The following is a 27,448-nucleotide window of genomic DNA, read 5'->3' on the forward strand; positions in this document are numbered from 1 at the left end:
TTTAATTATCGATAGTTGTATTAATAACTTGTTATAAATATTATTACTTTTCGCATATTATCGAGCGCAGACTGATATCTAGTTATATAATTGCAGATCATTAAAAAAATAAAAATAAACGCAATGTAGTGGCCTGCTCAGTGATCGACAGGTGTACTCGTAATATTAAGAGTTTATATTCTGTCTTGACATGTAAATGCTTTATTCATGCTGTAATGATATTTTGAACATTATACTCATGTTCTTTATTGTTTCTCTCTTTTCTGCTTGCAGAGGTTTTTTTTCCAATTTGTTATATACTGAACAACTGTTGTGCTCAAGTGGGAAATTAAATTCCGCTCACAACCTACAACTCTCGTCGTATCGTGTCTTGTGTTCTGGAGTGTCCTGACAACTTCCCCCAAAACCCAGAATACTACAAGTGGTGTCAGAAGTGGGATAGAACTTGAGCATCGATAGACGGCAACTAAGAAGCAAGAAAAGAAGAACATCATTAGACGGAAACCAAGAAGCAAGAAAGAAAACCTCCGACTTTGGTTGTATGGTAAACGTAGTGTAATTTTACTGTGGAAGAAAATACTACTTTTGAAACAAATGCCATAGTTTTTTTTCCTAATTGTAGACAGCAGGTTCCATTTGTTTGAATCATACTTACTGAGTGAGGATGCCAAGGAACACTAACTCAGAGGATGATGCTCCAAGGGGAGCTACGGCCCAGCCCTTAGCTCCAGGTCTAGCTGAAATGATGGCAGCATTGACGGGGGCTTTCCAAAGTCTGCAATCACCGAGGGGTTTACCAGCGGTAAAGCTGAGTAAGTTTGGTGGGTTCCCCCGGAAACATGGAGACCCGACAATCAATGAATGGCTCCAAGAATTTGATGAATATTGTAGCTATTATCAACTGAAGAGGAAAGAAGAGGCTCAGGTACTATTGACTCATCTGACAGATTCGGCCAAAGACGAAGCGAGGCTGTATGACTCTACGGTCAGGGAGGACAGTACGGCATTGAAGCAGGCTTTGAAGTCTCGTTATGGCCTAAAGGAGACTGTACAACCATTGACCACGGAATTACATGCCAGAGTACAAAGGCCAGGTGAAACGTTGGCAGATTTCAGTAGTGCACTTATTCGCTTGCACGATCGAATGGAAGCTGCAGCGACAGGTGATGAGCGATCAGCATTGATCATGCTGAGGAACAATACATTGAAAGAACGGTTTGTAACTGGTGTGAGAGACAAACAGATTCAGAGGGAGATTCGACGTATCATGTTTAGCACTGAGGATAAATCCTTTATTGATATGCGAAGAGAAGTTCTGCGAATGTTCCAGGATGAGGACACAGTTTCTCCTAAAGCTAGTATTAGGGAATGTGAAGTAGAGGCGGCGAGAGCATCGGTAAATACTGAGGATCAGACAATTCAAAACATGAAAAGTGAGATCACCGAGTTAAAGGAGACTTTGAAAGAGGTTGTTCAAGTGATGAAAGGCATGAAAAGCAATCCTAAACAAAACTCACCACCTTTTTGCTACAACTGTAATAAGAAAGGACACTTGAAAAGAGAATGTCGCTCACCTCCTCTCTGCTATGGATGTAAGCAAGTAGGTCACATGAGAAAGGACTGCCCCAATGGGTCAGGTACACGACAAAATCCAAGAAGTCCTCAAGGAGCAGACATGATGCCTCAAGAAGAACAAGTTCAAGGAAATGTCAGAAGCTTGTCAGCTGGTGGGAATGAGAAAACACTCAGCTTGGTATCATCGTGTCCAAAGTCAGTAGTTGGAATAGCAGGGATACCCACAGGCTGTATTCTAGACACAGGAGCAGAAGCTAGTCTTATTCCGGTATCCTACTATGAAGGGAAACTGAGGGAAGTTATTGGTCCTCTTGATGGTAGTGGCGATGGTATTAGAGTTGTTGGGATCCATGATAGCGTAGTACCGGTGGTAGGATACATCCATACCACCATGACCCTGAATGGCGAATCCTTTGAAGTAGGTTTTCTGGTTGTTAATGACGAGTTGCAAACCAAGAAGAAGACAGACTATCCTGTTCTCCTCGGCTGCAATGCACTTTGGCCAGTAGTCAAGAAGAAAGTCTACAAAGATGATGATGAGAACTGGAAACTTGTTGAGGTGGCTCTCAAGTTGTCACGTGAGAACCAAGAGGTTGCTACCCCAAACACTCTCTTGACCTCCAAAGAAAGGAGAATCCTCCCGCCGTTGACAGTTCATCGAGTAGAATGCCAGATGAATGATGCACCTTCCTTTGAGTATACTGAGAAGAGTATTCTGATAGGCACAGACTGTCAGGTCAACAACATCAATCCTCTAGTAGGGAAAGGACTGGATGTCTATGACACTTGTTTGGAAGCTGACGGACAAGAACTTCAAGTAACTGTTGCAAATAGGTCCACTCAACAATTAGAGATCACTCAGGGCATGGTTCTTGCATCGGCTACTCAAGTGAAGGAGCGTGATGAAATAATTATGCAGGAGAAAAACGGACTTATCGAAGTTGACATCATGAAGGTGATGGTTGAGGCAGGAGCCAATGTAGCTGTCATTGAGAGAGATACTCAAATCCAATCTCATCAAGAAGGTGTTGATCACCTTTGCATGGATGGGAAGAGTGTGAAATTACCAGTTGGAGTGAAGATTGAACATCTCTCAGGTGAAGAAGCTGATACTATTGCTAACCTCCTGTCGAATCATAAGTCAACTTTTGCCGAGAGTGATATGGATCTTGGAAACTGTACCGCAATACCACATCAGATCCGGACATCAGAAGGACCACCAATCCGACTGCCCTATCGTCGAATCCCCCCAAACCATATCCCAGAGTTAAAGGCACTCCTTCAAGAAATGTTGGATAAAGGAATTATCCAACAATCGACCAGCCCTTATGCGAGCCCGGTGGTGCCAGTCCGCAAGAAAGATGGGACGATGAGAGTTTGCATTGACTATCGTCAGCTGAACGCCAGGACGGTTCGGGACTCATTCCCCTTGCCAAGAATAGATGAAACACTGGAAGTCCTCGGAGGAGCTAAGTTCTTTAGCTCTCTTGACCTTGCTAACGGCTATTTTCAGATAGCAATGGATGAACGTTCGATCGAGAAGACAGCTTTTAGAGTCCCCTGGGGCTTGTTTGAATTTCTACGTATGCCCCAAGGCTTGGTGAATAGCCCAAGTACGTTCCAGAGAGTCATGGAGCTGGTGTTAGGCGATCTAAATTTATCCCAGTTAGTGATTTACCTTGATGACATACTTGTTTTCTCAAGTACCCTGGAAGAACATTTAACCAGATTGGAAGCAGTCTTCAGACGTCTAACAGAGTATGGCCTGAAATTAAAGGGAAAGAAATGTCAGTTCCTTCAACGAAAAGTCCACCATCTTGGACATGTTGTCACTGCCTCAGGAATATCAGTCGACCCAAAGAAGATTGACACAATCAAAACCTGGTCTGTACCGAAGACTGCCACTGAGTTGAGGTCTTTCCTTGGACTGGCCTCATATTATCGCCGGTTTGTTCTGGGATTCGCAAGCATTGCTGCTCCCTTGCATGCTTTGCTTGGTAATTGTCTTCCACCTTCTAAGAAATCAAAGAAGAGACATGGCAACATGGCTGGTAGACTGAAAGAATTTGTCTGGTCAGAGAAGGCAGACGAGGCATTCCGTAAGCTTAAAGACGCCTTGACGTCTACACCTGTTCTTGGATATCCACAGTTTGGAAAGAAATTTGTAGTTGAGATTGACGCCTCGCTAAAAGGACTGGGTGCTTGCCTTTCTCAACATGGAGATGATGGGAAACTTCACCCTGTGGTGTACGCAAGTCGGGGGCTACGCAATGCAGAAAGAAGTTATCCCGATTACTCTAGCTTCAAGTTAGAGCTACTGGGCTTGAAATGGGCGATTGCTGACAAATTCCGGGAATATCTCATAGGAAGCCAAGTTGAAGTTCTCACAGATCACAACCCATTGGCTCATCTGGAAACAGCAAAACTAGGGGCAACCGAACAGAGATGGGTCGCTCAACTAGCCCCGTTCGACCTCCAGATTAAGTATAGACCAGGAAGAACCAATAAGTGTGCAGACGCTCTCAGTCGTCGACCTATGGTTTGTGATGCCATGGACACCTTACAGCCCGTTGTTGAACAAGTACTTCAGTGTTCAGTAATGCCAATAGAAGTAGAGCAAGAAATAAACGTCAATCGATTGGACATGGATGTAATGGCACCTGGTGTGTTCCCTTCCTACGATCTTAAACAGTTATCAGATCTGCAACAGAATGACAATGGTTTGAGTGTCATCTTCAAGATGCGGAAAGCTGGATGGAAACCAGGAGAACCAACACCAGATGACAGTCCTGAAGTAAAGAGTTGGCTTCGAGAGTGGAAACAACTCGTAGAGAAGGATCAAGTGCTATTTCGCCGAATCGAGGTGCAGGGGGATGTTGTTGACCAACTTCTCATTCCAGCTAGCATCAGGCATACTATCCTACAGGCTACACATGAAGGATGGGGCCATCAAGGTGTGACTCGGACACTCGGATTGTTACGCACAAGATGCTTTTGGCCTGGTCTTCAAGAGGACGTTCGACGACATATAAAGAAATGCTTCAACTGCACAGTGGTAAAGGCGCCTACTCCTACAGTGAAGACGCCGATGAGACACCTTCTTGCCTTCAGACCTTTAGAAGTCCTTGCAATTGATTTCCTTAAGATGGATCGTGGAAAAGGAGGCTACGAGGACATACTCGTCATGTCAGATGTGTACACCAAGTATGCTCAAGCGATCCCATGCAAAGACCAAACTGCCCAGACGGTAGCAAGAGCCCTCAGAGACAACTGGTTTGTCCACCATGGAATACCCCACAGACTCCATTCGGACCAAGGAAGAGATTTCGAAGGAAACCTTGTCCAAGAACTATGTCGGTTGTATGGTGTCAAGAAGTCAAGGACCACCCCATACCACCCAGAGGGGAATGGACAGGTTGAACGTTTTAATAGAACGTTGTGTAGCATGATTCGATCGATGGATCCCTCAGAGAGAAGAAAATGGCCAGAGACAATATCTCATCTAGTGTTCAATTATAACACTACTCCACATCGATCGACTGGATTCTCCCCATACAGGTTGATGTATGGAAGGGAACCATCTCTACCCCTCGATCAGCTGTTGTCTCGTACCCGACGGTCATGGGATGAGGATTTCGTAGAGACGCAAGCTGCTGCTCTAAGCAAGATGAACGATCTCGTTGAGAAGAATCTCAAGGCCCAAGCAGAGGAGAATAAAGCCAAGCATGATAGACGGGTACAGTCCTCTCCCCTTGTAATTGGGCAGAGCGTATTGCTGAAGAGGATGGCATTCTCAACAAGACATAAGTTGAAAGATAAATACTTTAGGGAACCTTATGTCGTTGTTGACATCAACAATGAAGGCGACGTCTACAGTATCCGTCCACTCCATGGAGGAACACTCAAGACTGTTAACCGAAAACTACTGATAGCTGATCCACGGACCCAGGAGCTCTGTGACTTGGCAGATAGCCATCCTAATCACATTCGTCAGTCAAGTGATGAAACTGGAAGTCTTTCCTCGGAGAGTGAAACTGGTGAATGCAATAGTGATGATGACGGGGACGATTGGTTCCAATACCATCCTCCATCTTTCAATACTGAAGAGAATGCACGACCAGAAAACTCTCAGAATCTACGTCGGTCAAGTAGAGTTACTAAGGGCGTCCATAGAAATCCTTATCACTTACCGAGATCAACACTCTCGAATTGAAAAAGAAATATATAAATACACATGCGTATCTCAGATGAGTTGTTGTCATTTTTCTATTTTTTTCTTGTATATGAAGCCTTGTCAGCATTTTTCTATTCACCTCCTAATTGATATTTTATTCAAACTTAGTGGAAGCTATTGAATATTTATAACTTATGTGTCAAAGTATTATAATTCAATTGCTGATATCATTGAGGACAATAAAGTATACTTCCTTTTTTATGAAATTATATTACGGAATGGTGTTATAACTTAGTAAAGAGGAAGGATCTTGTGAAAGTGATTATGTTACGCGGGAAGAAAACCCGCTTGGTCAGTAGAGATCGATTGTTTTGAGGTCATTGGTCAAGCTACTCAGTGAGGAGAGCGATCAGTCAGAGAGTCCTGTAGGATCCAGATAATTTAGATCTCAATCCTGTCGAGGTATGTTGATTGATATGTGCTATTTTATAAGAGAAGAATATCTATGTTTTGGAATATATCATCTCTAAATCATGAACTAGAATTAGAGCATTGAATCGTAATTTTTCTGTTATGTCAAGGATACCTACTACGTGGCATGTTACGTAACAATGAATGTGTGTATATATGTATCGGGTACCTATCGATTCAAGATGGTATCACTCTTTCCTTTTTGTCTTGGAATTGCCGAATTGGAGGACTATATTTATGTAGTTGTATTTCTTTAACGTGTATTTAAATAGACGATGAGTAGAATTTATCAATGTGAATAATTCGTAAACCGGGAGATTTGGTAAATGGTAGCCTCAAGGTTAGGCAAGGTCAAATCGTTTCGTACTGATGGTTTCGATTAATTATCGATTTAACTTAATATTTTCGCCAGTTCAGTTATATATTTTAGATTTTAAAATGATACGTGATCAATTGATATTATACAATCATATATATTAAGGATTGGTGTATCGTTTATTTATTTAGGAGTTCGAATGTTCATTTGTTGATGGAACTAGCTGGATTGTGATGATTTCTGGGTTTTCTACGAAGGTACGAAAAGTTATGAATTTTCCTTGTAATTTAATGACTGTGTTGTTCGAAGTGATATCTTATAATATTAGGATAAGAATGATTGGTGAATTTGATTTTTTTCCTTCGAGCATTGAAGGCTTTAATGATAACTTTTTCATTAGATCACGGTGTTTGAATTAATAATTCTATTTTTTGTCAATATGATGTTAAGAACATTTACAGTTAATCGATTCTAATTTCCCTGTAAGATGTATAGAAACCTAAAAGGTATTATGATATAGTTGAATAGTTACTCATGCAAATGTATGTTATTATTTATTTTAGATTGCAGTGTTGGGTACCGGAATCTGACCCTAGAAAGTGATTGTTTTGGTCCTTGGTATGGTTTTTAACCTGTATCTGCCCTAGTCGGGTGAGTCAAGATGGCCGTACTTAAAAGATTGATACGTGCAGCATTTTTTACCAAAATTAACGGTGTTTTGTGATCGATTACGAAAGTTTGAATTTGTTGACATATATAAAAGATTGATATATTTGGAAGAATGTTTCCAAAGTTTGCTATATAAATTGTGAATTCATATATTTTACAATGAAAGAAACTATTGCAAAAGAGGTCGATTTAAGCTTAGAAACATATAATATCTATGATATTTGTGACTATTTAATTATCGATAGTTGTATTAATAACTTGTTATAAATATTATTACTTTTCGCATATTATCGAGCGCAGACTGATATCTAGTTATATAATTGCAGATCATTAAAAAAATAAAAATAAACGCAATGTAGTGGCCTGCTCAGTGATCGACAGGTGTACTCGTAATATTAAGAGTTTATATTCTGTCTTGACATGTAAATGCTTTATTCATGCTGTAATGATATTTTGAACATTATACTCATGTTCTTTATTGTTTCTCTCTTTTCTGCTTGCAGAGGTTTTTTTTCCAATTTGTTATATACTGAACAACTGTTGTGCTCAAGTGGGAAATTAAATTCCGCTCACAACCTACAACTCTCGTCGTATCGTGTCTTGTGTTCTGGAGTGTCCTGACAACTTCCCCCAAAACCCAGAATACTACAAGTGGTGTCAGAAGTGGGATAGAACTTGAGCATCGATAGACGGCAACTAAGAAGCAAGAAAAGAAGAACATCATTAGACGGAAACCAAGAAGCAAGAAAGAAAACCTCCGACTTTGGTTGTATGGTAAACGTAGTGTAATTTTACTGTGGAAGAAAATACTACTTTTGAAACAAATGCCATAGTTTTTTTTCCTAATTGTAGACAGCAGGTTCCATTTGTTTGAATCATACTTACTGAGTGAGGATGCCAAGGAACACTAACTCAGAGGATGATGCTCCAAGGGGAGCTACGGCCCAGCCCTTAGCTCCAGGTCTAGCTGAAATGATGGCAGCATTGACGGGGGCTTTCCAAAGTCTGCAATCACCGAGGGGTTTACCAGCGGTAAAGCTGAGTAAGTTTGGTGGGTTCCCCCGGAAACATGGAGACCCGACAATCAATGAATGGCTCCAAGAATTTGATGAATATTGTAGCTATTATCAACTGAAGAGGAAAGAAGAGGCTCAGGTACTATTGACTCATCTGACAGATTCGGCCAAAGACGAAGCGAGGCTGTATGACTCTACGGTCAGGGAGGACAGTACGGCATTGAAGCAGGCTTTGAAGTCTCGTTATGGCCTAAAGGAGACTGTACAACCATTGACCACGGAATTACATGCCAGAGTACAAAGGCCAGGTGAAACGTTGGCAGATTTCAGTAGTGCACTTATTCGCTTGCACGATCGAATGGAAGCTGCAGCGACAGGTGATGAGCGATCAGCATTGATCATGCTGAGGAACAATACATTGAAAGAACGGTTTGTAACTGGTGTGAGAGACAAACAGATTCAGAGGGAGATTCGACGTATCATGTTTAGCACTGAGGATAAATCCTTTATTGATATGCGAAGAGAAGTTCTGCGAATGTTCCAGGATGAGGACACAGTTTCTCCTAAAGCTAGTATTAGGGAATGTGAAGTAGAGGCGGCGAGAGCATCGGTAAATACTGAGGATCAGACAATTCAAAACATGAAAAGTGAGATCACCGAGTTAAAGGAGACTTTGAAAGAGGTTGTTCAAGTGATGAAAGGCATGAAAAGCAATCCTAAACAAAACTCACCACCTTTTTGCTACAACTGTAATAAGAAAGGACACTTGAAAAGAGAATGTCGCTCACCTCCTCTCTGCTATGGATGTAAGCAAGTAGGTCACATGAGAAAGGACTGCCCCAATGGGTCAGGTACACGACAAAATCCAAGAAGTCCTCAAGGAGCAGACATGATGCCTCAAGAAGAACAAGTTCAAGGAAATGTCAGAAGCTTGTCAGCTGGTGGGAATGAGAAAACACTCAGCTTGGTATCATCGTGTCCAAAGTCAGTAGTTGGAATAGCAGGGGTACCCACAGGCTGTATTCTAGACACAGGAGCAGAAGCTAGTCTTATTCCGGTATCCTACTATGAAGGGAAACTGAGGGAAGTTATTGGTCCTCTTGATGGTAGTGGCGATGGTATTAGAGTTGTTGGGATCCATGATAGCGTAGTACCGGTGGTAGGATACATCCATACCACCATGACCCTGAATGGCGAATCCTTTGAAGTAGGTTTTCTGGTTGTTAATGACGAGTTGCAAACCAAGAAGAAGACAGACTATCCTGTTCTCCTCGGCTGCAATGCACTTTGGCCAGTAGTCAAGAAGAAAGTCTACAAAGATGATGATGAGAACTGGAAACTTGTTGAGGTGGCTCTCAAGTTGTCACGTGAGAACCGAGAGGTTGCTACCCCAAACACTCTCTTGACCTCCAAAGAAAGGAGAATCCTCCCGCCGTTGACAGTTCATCGAGTAGAATACCAGATGAATGATGCACCTTCCTTTGAGTATACTGAGAAGAGTATTCTGATAGGCACAGACTGTCAGGTCAACAACATCAATCCTCTAGTAGGGAAAGGACTGGATGTCTATGACACTTGTTTGGAAGCTGACGGACAAGAACTTCAAGTAACTGTTGCAAATAGGTCCACTCAACAATTAGAGATCACTCAGGGCATGGTTCTTGCATCGGCTACCCAAAGCTAAGTTCAAACCCCGGGGTTCAAACACCAAACACAAAATGAAACGGGTGGGACTAGTCTTTGCTGTGTTGGCAGGCAGGATCAGGATCGATCGCCAATCAAATTGGTAAGTGCTACATACTCGTTCCGATTTCCCCTGTAAATCAAAGCCAGGAAATTGGCCATTATTTTTCATACGTTAATCTACGAATCATTAAAATACACATACCTTTGTCTAACAGCAAAACAGCTTGAATGAAATAAAACAAAATTTTCTGGGCACAGTGCGCGGCCATCTTGACTCGTCACATGCACACTCCATGAAATATTCCCGGATGTTATTTTTTGTTTGTAAACATGAAGGTCAATGCACTTTTTCCCCTCATAAAACGGTAGGGGAAGGCGGGGTAAGTTGTGACACTTTTTGCATTTTTCATGTTAGAATTGATATGAATAATAATATTGTAGAAATAAGTACCTTGCCTTTAAATTTGATTCTTGGGAAATATTTTTCACACATATATATAAGCGCGGTAGCTCAGTCGGTAGAGCGGGGGTTTCGGATTCCGGTGACCCGGGTTCGATTCCCAAGTGGTGCGCTAGTGCCCTTTGGTAAGGCATTTATCCTTATTACCAGGTCCCTCGGAGAGGACCTTAAGCCGTCGGTCCCCTGGTTGCTTGCTCACAGGCATTCGTGCTTTCTTAGCAGTCAGGTAAAAACCTCGATATAACATAACATAACTGTCTACCCCCCCCCCCCCCCCACTGAAAGCCATTAATTGTGACCTTTGAAAAAATCCGATGTCAAATGGCTCAACTTGTCCCATCTGTGGGGTTAGTTGTGCCACCTTCTGGGGTAAGTTGAGCCACAAAAACTATGTACAAAATGTATGCGGGAAAAACCAACATGCCAATTTTTTATTAAAAGTCTTTTCATGCACTTGCTAATTCTTTCTATATACAAACATCCTCTAAAAGTAAAATAACTGTCATGTGGTTTTGCTTTCTGCCTGCATATCAATGGCTTTTTAAAGATATTTTTTCTATTATACATTACCATAAGAATTACCATGGCTCGATCAACTTGCCCCATGTTGGCTGGCTCAACTTACCCCAGTCCGAACTTCATGCGATATTTTCACATCCACACATTTCCTATGCTTCCATCATGTAAAAGACTATGACAAGACTGAGAATCCATATAACTGGACTAACAATATTGTTCTTATTTCTTTATTATATTTAAATACGTGTGTGGGTAAAAAGCACTGATCTATTTCACACCCTTTTCTACTTTTTGGGCTGAAATTTGTATTTTAATTTCCCTCTAAAAAAGTACTTTTTGTTTCAAAGTTGAAAACAATGTGGTGGGGTTAGTGCTGGTTATGCAATGGGTCATCATGATCAATACATGACATCACCACAATGTCTGACCCATTCATTATTGGCCTGGGGCTGGTAGCTCAACTTGCCCCTATATGCTCAACTTACCCCGCCTTCCCCTATAGTTGAAGAAAGGTGCAGAATAAAGGCTTCGGGAATAAGCTATAGCTTTATTTTGCACCTTTCTTCAAGGTAGCTAGCTTATTCCCGAAGCCTTTATTCTGCACCTTTCTTCAAAGATGATTCGGGGGGGGGAAGAAAATATTGAAATAAAAAAAAAGATGTACAATCGCAAAAAGAAGATCGAGGAATAGAAGAGAAAAAGGGAGGAGGAAGAAGAGCCTGATGAGGCGAAGGGGGGGGGGTCGCCGTGGGAGAATAGTCATGCATGTACGAGAAAATGGAAAGAGGAACGAAGTAAGCAAGTATAGCATGAGAGGAGAGATAGGTTATATAGAGGGTGGAATTAGAGGAGAAAGAGGAGGAGGAACTATTATGATCGAGAGAAGAAAAGAAAACAGAGATTAGATCGTACGGTTGTAATTTTCATACGTTTTTTGTTTTGTTTTTTGTTGTTGTTGAACGAGAGAAAAAAATGGAACTATAAAATTTAGACTTGAAACTGAAGCTCCAACCACAATTACTCCGTTTTCATGATGACGTTATTGTTATAATTCAAATAAATAACAGTCCATTTACTGAGTCTTTGCAAAAGTAATATTATAATCAGCGGGTTAGAAGTGAAATTGTATGAAACTGAAACTATAGTGTATTCGATACCACTCAACTTTTATCATGAAGGTATTTATAGGCTGGAAGTTCATATATCAAATGCTATATAGTACATTTTTTCCGAGATCGGATCGCAAACGAAACGTTGAAAGTGCACCGGGCTGTATCAGTTTTACCTTAATTTTAATCATTCGTATTTTCACTTCAGCCAGCGGTGACACCGGGGGTGGGGGGCATGGGGATGTCCCCCCGATCCCATTTGATGGAACCCCATAAATTTGAAACAATGGAGAAAGTAGAGTATAATCTGCCTTTACCCCAAACATGTTCTTTGTCCCCACTACCCCCTAAAAAAATCGTGGTGCCATATACCCTGCATGTGGTAGAAAAAGGAGGCAGGGGATTTGGGTGTCAGTATATTCGGGGGGTTTCATCACCCCCCCTCCCCTCCAATATGATTGTGAAAATCAGACTACTTCATTTCAGAAATGAAGGAACAGAGAGCATAGGATCTGTGTAAAGGTCATGATCACGATCATCGTCAACAAAAGAAAACAGTAGGCCAAAACATGTCGATAATACAAAAATGTATTTTATTCAGTCTTTTGATAAGAACAATTCCTTATGGCGTAAATTCATGAATACTTTCTTTTTTTTAAAGTAAATAACAAAAGTTTGATCACAATTGAATGATTAACACAACGCAATAACAATTTTGAAATAATTCAATCATCAAGTTACAAATATTTCCCGACAACAAATGGATATCAAATTGCAAAACAAAATAAAATATATGTATAATAAAATGTAATCAATTTTACAGTCAAGTTTGAGATTTGTTTTGTTCACATCAACAATCATGAATAATTCTGAATACATGAATCAAAATGAAATATACAATAACGTAGATTTTTTTTTCATAATATTATTATAATTACAAGGTATAACAAATGGCATGAATTATTTTGCAGGGTGGATTGAAAAAGTTTGAGTGAATAAAAATGACTGGAAAAGATTTCAGAAATAAATATACAAAATGAAAAATAACGGTTAACGTTTTTTTTTAAGTCGATCTAGGCTGGTATACTACCGAGTTGCGAGGCGTTGGAGAATATCATCTCGCATACCCCGGGCTTAATACACGTGACTCGACACAAGAGGTCGAGGCCAGGATCGGCAATATGTGGCGACGAGGCCGGCCTCGACTGCGTCCCTGCTAAAGTATTAAGGGTGATTTTAGACAGGGGCGGGGGGGGGGGGGGGCTGGGGGCTTCATCCCCCACTTTTTTCCAAAACCGTGTACAAAAACGTAAAAATGACCATATGATTGTGATTTTTTGCATGGTCAGCTCCCCCCCCCCCCCACACACACTTGTGGCTCAGCCCCCCACTTTGAAAACCGTTCCGCGGCCCCTGTTAGATGCGGTAAGAAAGGAGAACGAAGAAAATTAGAATACATTTGTAGAAAATGAAAATAACACTGTATATGAGCTTGTTACGCAAATGTCATAGAAATGTTATAACAGTCAACCCCCAAAATGAGAAAAATTACGTCACCTTAATGCCATCATCTTACCCCAACTCTTTTATTAAGCGCTGGAACTATCCTTCAATATAATTTAAATGTGGTAAATTAAGGTCTTTCATCTACAATAAAGTTTTCTATAATCATTAAAGTTCATCCTTCTCCTCTGCCTTCTTCTTTGATTCAGACTTTGATGATTTTTTGCTCGACTTCTTTTTATCTTTCTTCTCATCTTTGGCTTCTTCCTTCTTCTCGGCCGGTGGTTCGTCGACGGCCTCGTCGACAGTCTCGTCAGCAGTCTCTTCTTTACTAGCTTTTGTCGCGGCCAATATTTTTCGTTTGCTCTGCATGGTTAGGAAGGAAAAACAACTAAAACTGTAAAATCGAACGAGGCGGAGATTGAGAAGGAGGAGGAGCATATACAAAGACAGTAATATACAAATTTACCAAATAGGAAACGGAGTTCAAATATCTTTCCTTTTTTTTCAATTTTAAAGGAAAGTGTTTTGTCCACCTTTCTGATTCGTGACATTGAAATCCAAAATATCCCCCGACTGAACCTTTCCTATTATTTTGTCAGTGCGAATTAGACTATATTATACTAACCGGTCCTTCATATTTATTTATTCTGAAATTAGAACGATCGACGCCTCGACAGATATCGGTGGTGATCCAACAGAGTTCGATTTCCTGCTCGTCTTCAGGAAGACCATTCATCAGAGCAGCTTTGATCTCGGTTTTATAATTATCTGTAAAGCGAGGAGGTGGGGGGGGGGGTGGGGGGGTATTTAGGAAAAGAGAGCAAAGATACCAAGTATGTAAAATCGAAAATGTGAATAAGATTATGATGAAGGCACGAGTCATTACTATATGCATATCTTAATAGTTGTGGGCCTGAGACGTGTCTTCTATATGATTAGTGAGTTTTAGGCTATACTCTAAATATTTGATTTGATTTGATTTGAATTATTTTATTTTATTTAAACACGTTAAAAATCCCTCCATACCAATAATATTAGACTTTCGACACTCTTTTAAATGCCTCTCTGATGAGATAGCGATTCAACTTTGAGTAGATTGTTTCTATGTAAAAACAAAACATAAAAGACATGAAAGCGAAACTTCGAGGGATAATATAGGCGAAATAAGAATTCCATCGGTTGATATATGCAAACAGTAATGTCAATTATTGAATCACATTTTTCATATTTTTCTTTATCTTCCTAACTTTCACCAACATTTTTTCGTCGTCGTCATTAACATCCCAGTCATAATTATCATCATCATCATCGTCATTATCATATTATCATCATCATCATCGCCGTCGTCATTATCACCACCACCATCATCATCATCATCATCAATATCATTATTATCATCATCATTATCAACATCATCATCATAATCATCATCATTATCGACATCATCAGCATCACCATCATCAACATCATCAACAACATCATCATCATCATATTATCATCATCATCATCATCATCCTTCCCCTCAACATTAACGGTGTCGTCATCAATCCTCTCCTTCCCCCTCCCTCCTCTTAGTTACCCCCTGATCCGATCCTATATAGCCCTACTAATCCCCGCCCATCTCGTTCTATCTCTCTCCTCATCTTACCTGTCCAATAATCACAAACTTTCTTCATTGTAGGTGGACTAAACTCGTATTGATTTAACCTCTGTGCCTCACAGATCCCTCGCATTGAATTTGTCACTGTCTTTTCTGTTCTTTTCCCCTTCCCGAGGATCTTGTTCGTCTCTTTATTCATTCAAACAACAATGGAAAGATCAAATATAGCTTTTAATGATATTTGTTGGATATTCTATTCCTGTTTTTTTTTTCTTTTAGAGAGTAAATATTTCGTTATTTTCATATATCACACAAGTTCAAATAAGAACTATTTTCATAAACAAACAACAATATAAATCACCTTCCTTGGAAATATATCATACAAGGAAAACCTTTTACTCAGAATAAAACCAGTTATCATAAGTATAATAATCCATACTAAATAAATCGTACTTATATAGCATCGTTTCAATGAAAACATTAAAATATAAAATTACGGTAACAAAATTCAAGCTAAATAAGCATCAAACATCAAAATTATGAAGAATCAGAATATGAAAACGTGAATCATGAAATAATTTATTTCAGTTGAATATTGTGTACCGTAAATTTTTCTATTTTTTTTTCATTATTATTCATGCTGATGTTGCTGTTGATTATTAATATATTCATTCATTCTAAAGTTATTTTTTATAAACACACGGTGACAATCATGAACCATAAAAACATATCTTACTCGGCATTCAATGTATTTGCAAAGACATATAGGCCTAGTATATCATAAGCCTATTACAATAAAATTAAAATCATCCTCAGCATTTCAATATAACAAGTAACTTTCTTACCTGCTATTACAGCATGACAGCCTTCACAAACAACCTCTGTAAGTAAAAAAAAAAATAGATTTCTATATTTGAGTCTGTGTAATATCAAAGAAAAAAGATCGAGCCGCAAATTATACAGTGCGTCCCACAAAAAACGAAACCGAGATTTATCGATGATTTATCATAACTTAATCGCAAATACAATAGACAAATGACCTACCATTTTAAAGCTTAGAATCTCCTCTTTCGTCTGAAATTACTTAGATTATTTCATATTCACGCATGAGTGAGCAAAAACAATTTGAAAAGGGGATACCAAAAAGTCACTTGGCGGGCCGTATCTGGGTTTTAAAAAGAAAACCACATTTTTAAAAGGTTCAATATCTGCTCTTTAATTTGATACCTCAATTACAGAAAATGGTCAAGAAATAACAAAGTTCTGGTTATTTGAAATAAGGCTTGAATTTCAATAATTTCATAAAATGAAAAGGTTTTACAGGCTAGCGTTCAAACTCACTCGACACTCCGTTTTGTTGATGATCAGCCATGCATTAAGTCTTTTGTTACCGTGCGATAGCTTCAGTGGGAAACCGGTGAAAACACGTTTATTTAATGAAATTATGGAAATACAAGCATTGTTTCGAGGGATCATAACTTTTTTTACTACTTGACCATTTTCTGTGATTTAGGTATCAAAGAAAAGAGAAGATATTGAACTTTTTAGTCATGTGATTTATTTTTTGAAATTCAGATACCCCCCGCCAAATGAGTTTTTGGCATCCTCTCTTCGAATTGTTTTTGCTCAATCATGCGTGAATGAGGAATAATCTAAGTAATACCAGATGAAAGAGGAGATTCTAAGCTTTACATTGGTAGGTCATTTGTCTATTTTATATATGATTAAGTTATGATAAATCATCGCTAAATCTCGGTTTCGTTTTTTCTGGGACGCACTGTAGATGTAGCTCGTTCCCATGTTTACCTCATTTCCACAATTTGCTAATAATCTCGTCTGTTCATCTAATAACATTTTACGATACTTGTTACATCAACTTTATAACTCTTTCTCTAAATTAACTCGTTCCAGACCTAATACTAACTAACTTAATTGTTTCCACATGCAAGACTTGACTTCTTCCCTAAAACTGTGAGTTAAAGTTGTGGTAGAGCTATATAATTTTGTTATGAATTTGTCTATCATACTTTCTATCATACATCTATCATACATTAAAGATTCATTAAATTTTGTTATCGGTTTCTTACCTTTAGCAAATTTGGTTGGTTTCATCTCACCGTGAACGAAGTCAACAGCCAACAGGATGACGACCAAGGTCGAAAGTAAAGATGGAAGCGAGAAGCTCATCATCATTGTAAATGTTAAGGCTGTATACAGTTAAAAAAAGTTTGAAATTGAAAATGTCTCTTTTAATATAGCAAATTATATCCCGAGACCCGTTCGACCGTCACAGCTTAATTATTTGGTGAATAACTGTTGTTTAACAACACAGGCTTAATTAATTGTAATGATCGATGAGGGATAATTGATAAATATAATTCAAAGAGAGGCGAGGCAGAGAAAGATATGAACGGAAGAGCTGGTATGGAAAGGGGAAAAAAGAGGTGAAGAAAGAAAAGAGAGAAAGAAATGGAGATGGAGGGGGGGGGTGAGAGAAAGAGGAAGCTATAGAGCTGTATGCAGCAGTCGAAAAAAAAGTTCCAGAACTGTTAGTAAGAATGCATGCGAGCTGAAAATTCGTACCTGATCGACGTTTTAAAGGGGAATCCAACCCAAATAAAAACTTGTCTTTATAAGAAAAAGAAAAATCAGACAAGTTGATAGGTGAAAGTTTGAACAATATTGGACGAACAACAAGAAAGTTATGATTTTTTAAAAGTTGTAAATATTGGTAATCACTATACCCATGGAGACTTCAAATTGGCCGCATATGGGATGTCATAGTGATGTAAGGCAAGGACTACTCTTCCATATGTTCTCCAATACATATTATGGCTAAAATGTCATTTTCCCAAAAAGTTTTATTTCAAATTATATTTTTCTTTCATCATGAGGACATAAAACAATATACCTGGATTATATTTAGATTACTGCCCCAGGGGGATGGGTACTTAGGAGAAAACCACGAATCCCTGATAATAAAGTACATGGCCTATGGGAAAGTTGTCCTTGCCCCTTGCCATAATTTACTTACCCAGTTGCCAATTTGAAATCTACATACTATTAGTGATCTCAATTTAAAAGCAGCTATAACTTTCTTATCCCTTCTCCGATTTCTTTCAAACTTTCGCCATTCTGTTTAATTTATTTTTCTCCTTCCCAACACAACATTTTATGTCAAAGGCTGGATTCCCCTTTAATCATTTTCAATTGAATTAATTAATTAACAAAATTAGCTCGCGCGCATTTCGAGCTCGATCGCATTATTTTATTTAATGAGAGATTTCCTGTAGTATATTACATGTCATTTTTTAACATCTACTCGCGCTTCGCAATCGAATTATTTGCTTAAGAGATTTTTATCCTCTTCCTGAATTCAAATGGTGCATAGAATTATTGAGTCGATCCCTTATGCATGCAAGTCAGTATTTCAAAATATTTCAGCCCGCGCGCTTCGCGCTCACATCTTCTTTTAAAAGTAAATGCTTACATTGTTTCTAGATAAAATCAGTCTTAGGACTAACCTAAATCAGCTTTTAAATGTGCACGGATGACGCCCCCCCCCCCCCTCCCCATCTACATCGCTGGATTCGCAGCAGGACGATATCATTTCCCGATGAGTATTTAGGAAATTGGCAAAGCCGATCTCCTAATATTTATATAAAAGTTAGGTCCTACCTTAATTCTTGCTCGCCAGAAGATAGAATGGGGTCCAGCCGCTCAGATAAATTGCACAAATCCGTGAATAGAAATATATACACTTCACAATTTCAAATACAGTAGATAAAGGGACAGATGTCACAAAATGTCTCGCGAAGTAATGAGCTCATTAAATATGCAGAGAATATAGACTTCGAATGAGTGGAAGTGACGGTAAGGAATAAGATTGGAAAATGCAGAGAAATAATTAAGTATAAGTTGATCCTCCACAAGATTTGATTCAATCCTCACTAGCAGCTGGATGAGATGGTCAGCATGAGTGGACAGGACGAAGGCAGAGAGTAGAGTGATGATGTGGTAGAGAAAACAAGTTGTTTTTACCAACATCAGAAAAGATGAGACAAAGAAATAAGCGTCAAAAAGGGAGGCAAAACAAAGTTGAAAAGAACAAAGAAGAGAGAAGCAGACTGTGAGAAAAACAAACATGCCAGCATCTCTGTAGTGATGTTATATACCTGCAAGTTCATTGCAATAAACAAGGGACAATGAAAGGATGTTTGCTCCAAGTCTAAGAACAAAAGAAAGGTTGTTTCTCAATATAAGAATGTGTTTGCCAAGTAGATTTGGACAGAAAATGAGTTGGCTTGCTCTGTGAATGTACAGTATTGTAGTACATACACATGGCGTGAACAAGTGAGAATATATGAAATTGGAAATAAAAGAAAGAATTTATATACATATACAGAATGTTGAAATATAAATGAAAATATATACAAGGAAAGAATATATAGATGTAGATATATAAAAAGATATAGTCAAGTCACTACAGTAGCTCCCCCCTAGATTTGTACCGAATAGAAATGTAGTAACAAATCGACAAGGGAAAGTAAAAGGGAACTTGGCTATATAAAACAAGCAAATAAAAGGAGTGGAAACATCAGTGAATTTTGAGAAATGTTTCAACCGTCTCCGAAAAATTGAACGTACTTGGCAGGAAACCTGACATGGCGACCAGAACGGGTCTTACGAATTTCGGGAGGCATATGCTTGTCATCAGGATCCCCTGCCAAGTCCGTGGAGTTGGATTGTTGATGAACTTGGTCGGGTGGATCTTGATGATGAAATGGAGTGGTAGCCTCCTGCTCGATGAAAGCCGGTTTCAGTCTGTCGACACTGACATTTTCATGTTTACCATTATAATCTATGGTAAAATACTTGTCAGTGCGACGGATGACTCGGAAGGGTCCTCTGTATGGAGGCTGCAGTGGCTTTTTAACAGCATCATCTCTTAGAAAGATGTGAGATGAAGAATGCAGTTCAGGATGTACCTGCGTTCGAGTTTGCTGTTTTCTAGTAGGAGTGGGATGTAATTCCCGCATCATTCTCTTTAGTCTGTGGGCATAGTTAGATGGGTCATCGGCAGAATCAATTTGTGAAGGAGCTACAAACTGTGCAGGTAGAGTGACAGTAGTCCCAAACACAAGTTCTGCAGCAGAGCATCCAATGTCCGCCTTGATTGCTGTGCGTATACCTAGCAAGACTAAAGGGAGTGACTCAGTCCAACGGACCTTGTTATGAGCTTTGAGAGAGGCTTTAAGTTGGCGATGAAAACGCTCCACTAAACCATTTGCGGCAGGATGGTATGCTGTTGTGCGGATGCGTTTAGTGCCAAGGAGGTTGGTGAGTGAAAGGAAAAGTGCTGACTCAAATTGCCTACCTTTGTCTGTTGTGATGGTAGTAGGTGCGCCAAACACTGCTACCCATCTGGCCACAAATGCTCGTGCTACCGTCTCCGCAGTGATGTCTGGGATAGGAATAGCTTCTGGCCATCTGGTGTAGCGATCAACACAAGTAAGAAGATAATTGTTACCCTCTGATGAAGGAAGCGGGCCAACAAGATCAATGTGCACATGAGAGAAGCGTGCATCAGGTGAAGTGAAAGTACCAAGTGGTGCTTTGGTGTGCCGATGTACTTTACACTTTTGACATTCGAGGCATGTTTTGGCCCATTTTCTTACATCAGCGTTGATGCTAGGCCAAACAAAGCGCTCTGTAATGAGCTTTTGAGTAGCTCTGATTCCTGGATGAGAAAGTCCATGAAGGGAATCAAAGATAGCTCTTCTATGTTTGACTGGTACCAAAGGCCTGGCAGTACCAGTTGATATATCGCACAGAATGGTAGTGGTAGAACCTGGGAGAGCAATTGACTTGAGTTGAAGTGAGGAGTCTTTCACCTCAGTTTCATCTTCCTGATCTTTTGCAATGGCCGCAAAGTCTATGATTGAGGAAGAATCAACTCTGTCAATATACAGACGAGAGAGGGCGTCTGCTGCTGTGTTCTCCTTACCTGAAATGTGCTGTATATCAGAAGTGAACTGTGAAATGAAATCGAGTTGTCGGATTTCACGTGGCGAATGCCTATCCGGTTTCGATTTGAGTGCATGTGTAAGAGGTTTGTGGTCAGTGTAGATAGTAAATGACCTACCTTCAAGAAGATGGCGAAAGTGCTTGATACCCAGATATGCTGCAAGCAACTCCCTACCAAAAGTGCTGTATTTGGTTTCAGCGGGTTGTAACCTCTTAGAGAAGAAAGCCAGAGGTTGCCAAACTCCATCTACTCGTTGTTGGATAGCTCCCCCAACTCCGACGTCAGAAGCGTCGACTAGTAGGCACAAGGGAACATCAGTGCGAGGGTGCACAAGAACAGTAGAGTTAGCCAATTGATCTTTAGCATGATTGAAAGCAAGAAGCTCTTTCTCTCCAAGATCAATTGGCATGTTCTTTTTTGTTCTGTTTTTCAACAGATCAGTCAGTGGTTGCAGCACCTCTGCACAACGAGGAATGAATCGCCTGTAGAAGTTTATCAATCCCAGGAATTCTCGAAGTTTGGTGAGTGACGTAGGCGCGGGAAAATCACGGATGATTTTCACTTTGTCGCTAAGAGGGCGGATTCCGGTGTTGTCCACCATATGTCCGAGAAAAGATAGCGATGAAGCACCAAACTGACATTTCGAGGGATTGACGATGATGCCATACTCCTGCAGGCGATCGAAAAGCTGACGGAGATGTGTCACATGTTCATCCTTAGAGGAACTGGCTACCAGTATATCATCCAGATAAACATAGACAAATGGGAGGCCGCGAATGACGGTGTCCATCAATCGCTGGAATGTTTGTGCTGCATTCCTAAGGCCGAATGGCATTCGAACAAATTCGAATAAGCCGAATGGAGTGGTCACGGCAGTCTTGTGAATGTCGCTAGGCTCGACTGGGATCTGATGATATGCCCTAACGAGATCAATTTTAGAAAAAATTGTCTTACCTGCAAGAGTTAAAGAGAAATCTTGCAAGTGTGGGATAGGGTATCGATCCGGGACTGTGCGAGCGTTGAGCAAGCGATAATCACCACAAGGCCGCCAGTCCCCTGGCGTTTTCTTGGGAACCATGTGCAATGGACTTGACCAGTTGCTCTCAGATTGTCGGATAATGCCAAGTTCAAGCATGTGCTCGAACTCTGCCTGGGCAATTCTCTGACGATCTGGGGCAAGTCGACGAGGGCGCGCTGCCGCGGGCGGGCCTCGAGTTGGGATGTGATGCGTGGTAGTATGTTTCACTTCTGAGTGCTTGTAAACCGGTCGTGTGATATCCGGATACTGACGGAGAATGGAGTGAAATCGCTCCGATATGTCATGTTGAACATACATCGGGCTAATAGTACCTGTAAATGAACCACATCCCTGGACTGTTAGAGTGGTTTTGGTGTCTATCAATCGGCGGTGTTTGATATCCACCAACAGTCCAAATTGGTCAAGAAAATCGGCACCCAAAATCGGCGTAGGTATGTCTGTCACAACAAATATCCAGCGGAAAACACGCCGTAAACCGAGATCAAGTGTGAAAGACTTTTGTCCGAGAGTCTTGATTGGTGATCGATTTACAGCCTGTAGTTGGATATTTGTCGCGTCAACCCTAGCCGGTTTTCCCAATTTTGAATGAGGGAAAATGCTCACCTCAGCACCTGTGTCGACGAGATAGCGTGTACCAGTGTACTTATCGTTGACAAAGAAAAGGCGACTGGGTTGGGTGCTGCCAAGGGGGTTAGTCGCCGCTATTCCTTGGCGGGGTCGTTTCCCTGGGCCTGTCCTGCTGAGAAAGAGCAAGGACTAATGCACTTTTGAGCACTGCTCCCATATTTCCAGTGATACCAGCACTGGGCACCTGCATGCTGTTCACTGCGATGCGGGCTGCGCGAAACTGATTGTGGGCGCTTAATCGAGTCCTTCGACTTGCGCTGTCGACTGCGACCTCTCTCGCGGTTATCCAGCATGGAGCAGGTTAATGCTCGAACTTGCATTGTGAGCTGGTCCACCTGTGCAGAGAGCTGGTCGACTTTAGTTTCGTGCGTGGGGAGTGGAGGGGGTTGTGATGGCGCCAACTTAGATTGAATGTTGGATATAGTTGGGCCGGCAACTTCAACAATTTTGTCCGCAAGCGCCGCTAAGTCCACCAAACTCACCCCATCGCTTGATGCGGCTAGGATGACCTGCACGTTGGTGGGCAAGCGTTGCAAAAATAATTGCCGAAAAATTGAATCCTCCATTGTGCTCGTCCCCATCAATTGCTGCATCCGCCGGAGGAGTTGCGACGGCGACTTGTCTCCGAGCTCCTCTCCTGACAGCAGCCGATTGAGGCGCGTCTGCTCGGAGACGGTCGTTCGCTTGACCAGTGCAGCTTTTAATTTTTGATAGGGGTTGTCACCCGGGATAGCAGTAATGATATCCCTCACCTCCATAGCTACCTCTTGTTGTAGTGAGGCAACTACATAATTGAATTTAGTGATTTCGGCGGTAATACCCTTTGTGTGAAATTGGGCCTCCACCTGAACGAACCAAATTTCTGGGTCATTTGCCCAGAATGGTGGGAGCTTAATGCTCACCGGAGCAATAGAGGGTGATACTGGAGAAAGATTAGATTCAGGAGTAGAGGAAACATTAGGAGTAGTCATGTTGTAGAGTAAAGAAAAAAAATTGAGAAGTAGAAAGGAAACAAAAATAGTGAAGTGAGAAGCAAAAATAGCGAAGTGAGAGAAATGAATAAAGGGCGATAAAAGAAAATTAAGGATTCAGAATCACGTCGGGGTCACCAGTTTAGGAAATTGGCAAAGCCGATCTCCTAATATTTATATAAAAGTTAGGTCCTACCTTAATTCTTGCTCGCCAGAAGATAGAATGGGGTCCAGCCGCTCAGATAAATTGCACAAATCCGTGAATAGAAATATATACACTTCACAATTTCAAATACAGTAGATAAAGGGACAGATGTCACAAAATGTCTCGCGAAGTAATGAGCTCATTAAATATGCAGAGAATATAGACTTCGAATGAGTGGAAGTGACGGTAAGGAATAAGATTGGAAAATGCAGAGAAATAATTAAGTATAAGTTGATCCTCCACAAGATTTGATTCAATCCTCACTAGCAGCTGGATGAGATGGTCAGCATGAGTGGACAGGACGAAGGCAGAGAGTAGAGTGATGATGTGGTAGAGAAAACAAGTTGTTTTTACCAACATCAGAAAAGATGAGACAAAGAAATAAGCGTCAAAAAGGGAGGCAAAACAAAGTTGAAAAGAACAAAGAAGAGAGAAGCAGACTGTGAGAAAAACAAACATGCCAGCATCTCTGTAGTGATGTTATATACCTGCAAGTTCATTGCAATAAACAAGGGACAATGAAAGGATGTTTGCTCCAAGTCTAAGAACAAAAGAAAGGTTGTTTCTCAATATAAGAATGTGTTTGCCAAGTAGATTTGGACAGAAAATGAGTTGGCTTGCTCTGTGAATGTACAGTATTGTAGTACATACACATGGCGTGAACAAGTGAGAATATATGAAATTGGAAATAAAAGAAAGAATTTATATACATATACAGAATGTTGAAATATAAATGAAAATATATAAAAGGAAAGAATATATAGATGTAGATATATAAAAAGATATAGTCAAGTCACTACAAGTATATAGGCCTCAATAAATGCAGAATTATATAGCACAGCAGCTAGCCAGAGACCCGGTGACTCGGTGAGTATACTAGCTGCATGACCTTGTACACCAACACGTGGTTGACAAATCAAGAGACACGCCTCCTAACCATCACAATACAATATGTACAATACTCGTATTATGTTCACAATAAATATAATACGGAGCTCGCTCCATGGCTTTAACCAATCAACTTGATATCTCGACATATACCAAATCCGATATGCTCGTAACATATAATCATACACATGAGTTTAAATTAGGCCGAATGTACAACTGTACAATGGGATATACTCATGACTTATCATAGACTGTATACAAAAGTATTACATAATTATACTATATTTTAAAACATATATCAATTAGAAGTAAATGATATACTTACCAATGCTGCGGGATCAATTACAGCACCGGTTTAGCACTGCTCACCTTCTTGTGCAACTCCATGCAACGTACTACTGATCAGAACTACGTCTTATTTGAGGAACACGGTTACAAGTTCGAATTCTTGCTAGAAATCACTGCAGATCTGTACACACGAGAATGACCTTTGAGATCATAAAGGTCAATTGAGGTAGCTTGAGCAATGTCATAAAAGAAGGAGTGAACTTTGATCCGAGCTGTTATCCATTTCTGAGGCGCAAACAATTAAGATTTAGGGAGCCAGCCGGTGTGGTATTATACCAACAATAAGAGGTAATCAAACATTGTTTATTATTTCAAGTAAAATGTATTTTATCCCAAACTTATTAACTGAAAGCAAATTACTTTAGCTGCAGTGTTTATATTATATCGCTCATAATGTTTGCGGTTCATAATTTATTTAAGCTATATATTACAAATATGAGCTAGGATCTTCATTATGATTTTGAATGTTAATTTCGTCTTGTTAGCATGATATTCAAATAACAATTAACTAGGGCAACAGATGGTGAACATTTGTAGTATAGTCGATCATTGCAGTTATTCAATGGTAAACTCGATCCCTTTAACTCGATCGTGATATTGTGAAGTTACATTTACCGATTGATCGATACCATGCACCCCATATCGCTTCCTCCCTCCACCAGCAAAAAAAAGGTCGTCACGGCACACCCCTCTTTTGTGTGGGGCAGTCCGGGGGGGGGGCAGTATTTTTTTTCCATTATTATCATTATTGTTATTTTATATTCTAATCATTTTTCTCTCCCAAAATTTAAGCATCCTACAGGGTAAGGGGCGCCCCGATCTAGTCTGCAGGCACAAACCCCCAGACCGTGATTGAAACTTTGATCAACAAGTGCGTCTCCACGCAAAGAATATCACATACAAAACTTGATGTTAGCAAAAGGGTCTTCAGTACACTAAGTATGAGTAGGCTGCACAGACCCATAACTCGAGTGAAGGGTTTGCCCAGCAAACTACCACCGATCCGAAACTGACGAAATTCTACTTTTAAATCAAAATTACCCTTCTCGTCTAAGCACATATCTAGTTGCAATTCCGGCATCTAAATATTAAAATGAATAAATAAATTGTGACCGTTTTTCAATTCAATTTAGAGATGAAGAAGAGTCTTGAAGACAGGCCAATAAAGGTAAACACAAGCTTTGTCTGGTACGTTTGCTTGATACAAGCTAGCAACTAACAAATTATAGCTATTCTTGTTTGCTCTTTGAAATTTTGAACCAACGGATGAACGCCAAGTTTACACCAGAAAACCAATGAAAGAATGCCGCGATAATGATGAATGAAATAAAGATCAAAGTTCAACTAGTAATATTTTAGTTTAATTCATACTATTATTCCCAAAGTATATTCAACTTTATATCGAACACGTGTATAAAGGAGAAGGGATAGGCCTCGCTATATGGCGAAAAGGGGAGAAATCAACTGATCTCTTTTTACTTGAGATGGCCATTCAATTTGGTAATTTACGACGAATCTTAAAAGTTGGAACAAATAAAAGGTTCAATAGAGGTTCAAATAGAGAATTTGTACGTATTGTGAATGGGCTTAAATACAAATGAAATTTTCAACAAAACGACATAAGAATCAAACCACCTCAAAAGTTCCCAATTTAATAAAGAAAATCGTCATAAAGACACACATCTTCTCCCACATAATTTGATACCGTTTTCTGTGGTATATGCTTACGCTTTTACAATCAGGAGGTATTCATTGCTTTGATGTAAAATTTGATGTCACATGAAGACATTATTGTAAAATACCTTTCTAGTTAAATTAACTTTTCGACAAACACTGTATGTTAACTCTCATTGACATGTTACAAATAACTAGTCTTGAAATGAACCTTTTGCGATATTATGTATTAATACAGAGAATAAATTAGAATATTTATAATTCTACTTGTGTAGAGAAACTAAAATGTTTTGGAGAGGTAAGTACCTGGTTTACTGCTACTTGTTGACAAAATTATTGCAAAATGTATTATTGAATAATGAATTAGTGCCTAATATTATTCCATTGAGCCTATATTACAAGACTACACTGTTGTTTTTTATTCTTAATCATATAAAGATGATTGGAATACCTTTTCCTGATTGGAATACCTTCCCCCCCCCCCCCCCAATAATGCTTGCACACAATTTGAAAAAGAGGTCATCACAATAACACAGCAACAACAAAATGCAAATTTCTCTGATAATG

General features: G+C 39.9%; 3 protein-coding genes across 6 annotated transcripts; 1 reads left to right on the forward strand and 2 right to left on the reverse strand.

Moving 5' to 3' along the window:
• Nucleotides 1-278: 278 nt before the first annotated feature.
• LOC129283183 (uncharacterized) lies at nucleotides 279-10,206 on the forward strand. 3 transcript variants are annotated; one of them, XM_064105509.1, is made up of 3 exons: nucleotides 279-544; nucleotides 6,728-6,793; nucleotides 7,100-10,206. In XM_064105509.1, the coding sequence occupies exon 3, from the start codon at nucleotides 8,100-8,102 to the stop codon at nucleotides 9,903-9,905; it is 1,806 nt and encodes a 601-aa protein (XP_063961579.1). In that variant the 5' UTR covers nucleotides 279-544; nucleotides 6,728-6,793; nucleotides 7,100-8,099; the 3' UTR covers nucleotides 9,906-10,206. The 3 variants fall into 3 exon arrangements, with proteins under 3 accessions (XP_063961579.1, XP_063961578.1, XP_063961577.1); XM_064105508.1 differs by lacking the exon at nucleotides 279-544 and adding an exon at nucleotides 6,001-6,211; XM_064105507.1 differs by lacking the exon at nucleotides 279-544 and having other exon boundaries at nucleotides 6,514-6,793.
• Nucleotides 10,207-12,566: 2,360 nt separating this feature from the next.
• Nucleotides 12,567-25,334, reverse strand: LOC129269944 (uncharacterized). 2 transcript variants are annotated; one of them, XR_010294846.1, is made up of 7 exons: nucleotides 25,185-25,334; nucleotides 17,189-17,308; nucleotides 15,947-15,982; nucleotides 15,150-15,290; nucleotides 14,127-14,269; nucleotides 13,375-13,864; nucleotides 12,569-13,258 (listed from the first exon to the last, which is right to left on the reverse strand). XR_010294846.1 is itself a non-coding variant. In XM_054907385.2 (6 exons), the coding sequence occupies exons 2-6, from the start codon at nucleotides 17,292-17,294 to the stop codon at nucleotides 13,667-13,669; spliced, it is 624 nt and encodes a 207-aa protein (XP_054763360.2). In that variant the 5' UTR covers nucleotides 17,295-17,308; nucleotides 25,185-25,334; the 3' UTR covers nucleotides 12,567-13,666. The 2 variants fall into 2 exon arrangements, 1 of the variants encoding a protein (XP_054763360.2); XM_054907385.2 differs by having other exon boundaries at nucleotides 12,567-13,864.
• On the reverse strand, nucleotides 22,870-23,766 carry LOC135155801 (uncharacterized). Its single transcript, XM_064106047.1, has one exon. It carries the CDS (start codon nucleotides 23,764-23,766, stop codon nucleotides 22,870-22,872), a length of 897 nt encoding a protein of 298 aa, XP_063962117.1.
• Nucleotides 25,335-27,448: the final 2,114 nt, after the last annotated feature.

This window comes from Lytechinus pictus, chromosome 10, assembly GCF_037042905.1.
Source record: "Lytechinus pictus isolate F3 Inbred chromosome 10, Lp3.0, whole genome shotgun sequence".
In the NCBI taxonomy this organism is placed as follows: domain Eukaryota; kingdom Metazoa; phylum Echinodermata; class Echinoidea; order Temnopleuroida; family Toxopneustidae; genus Lytechinus; species Lytechinus pictus.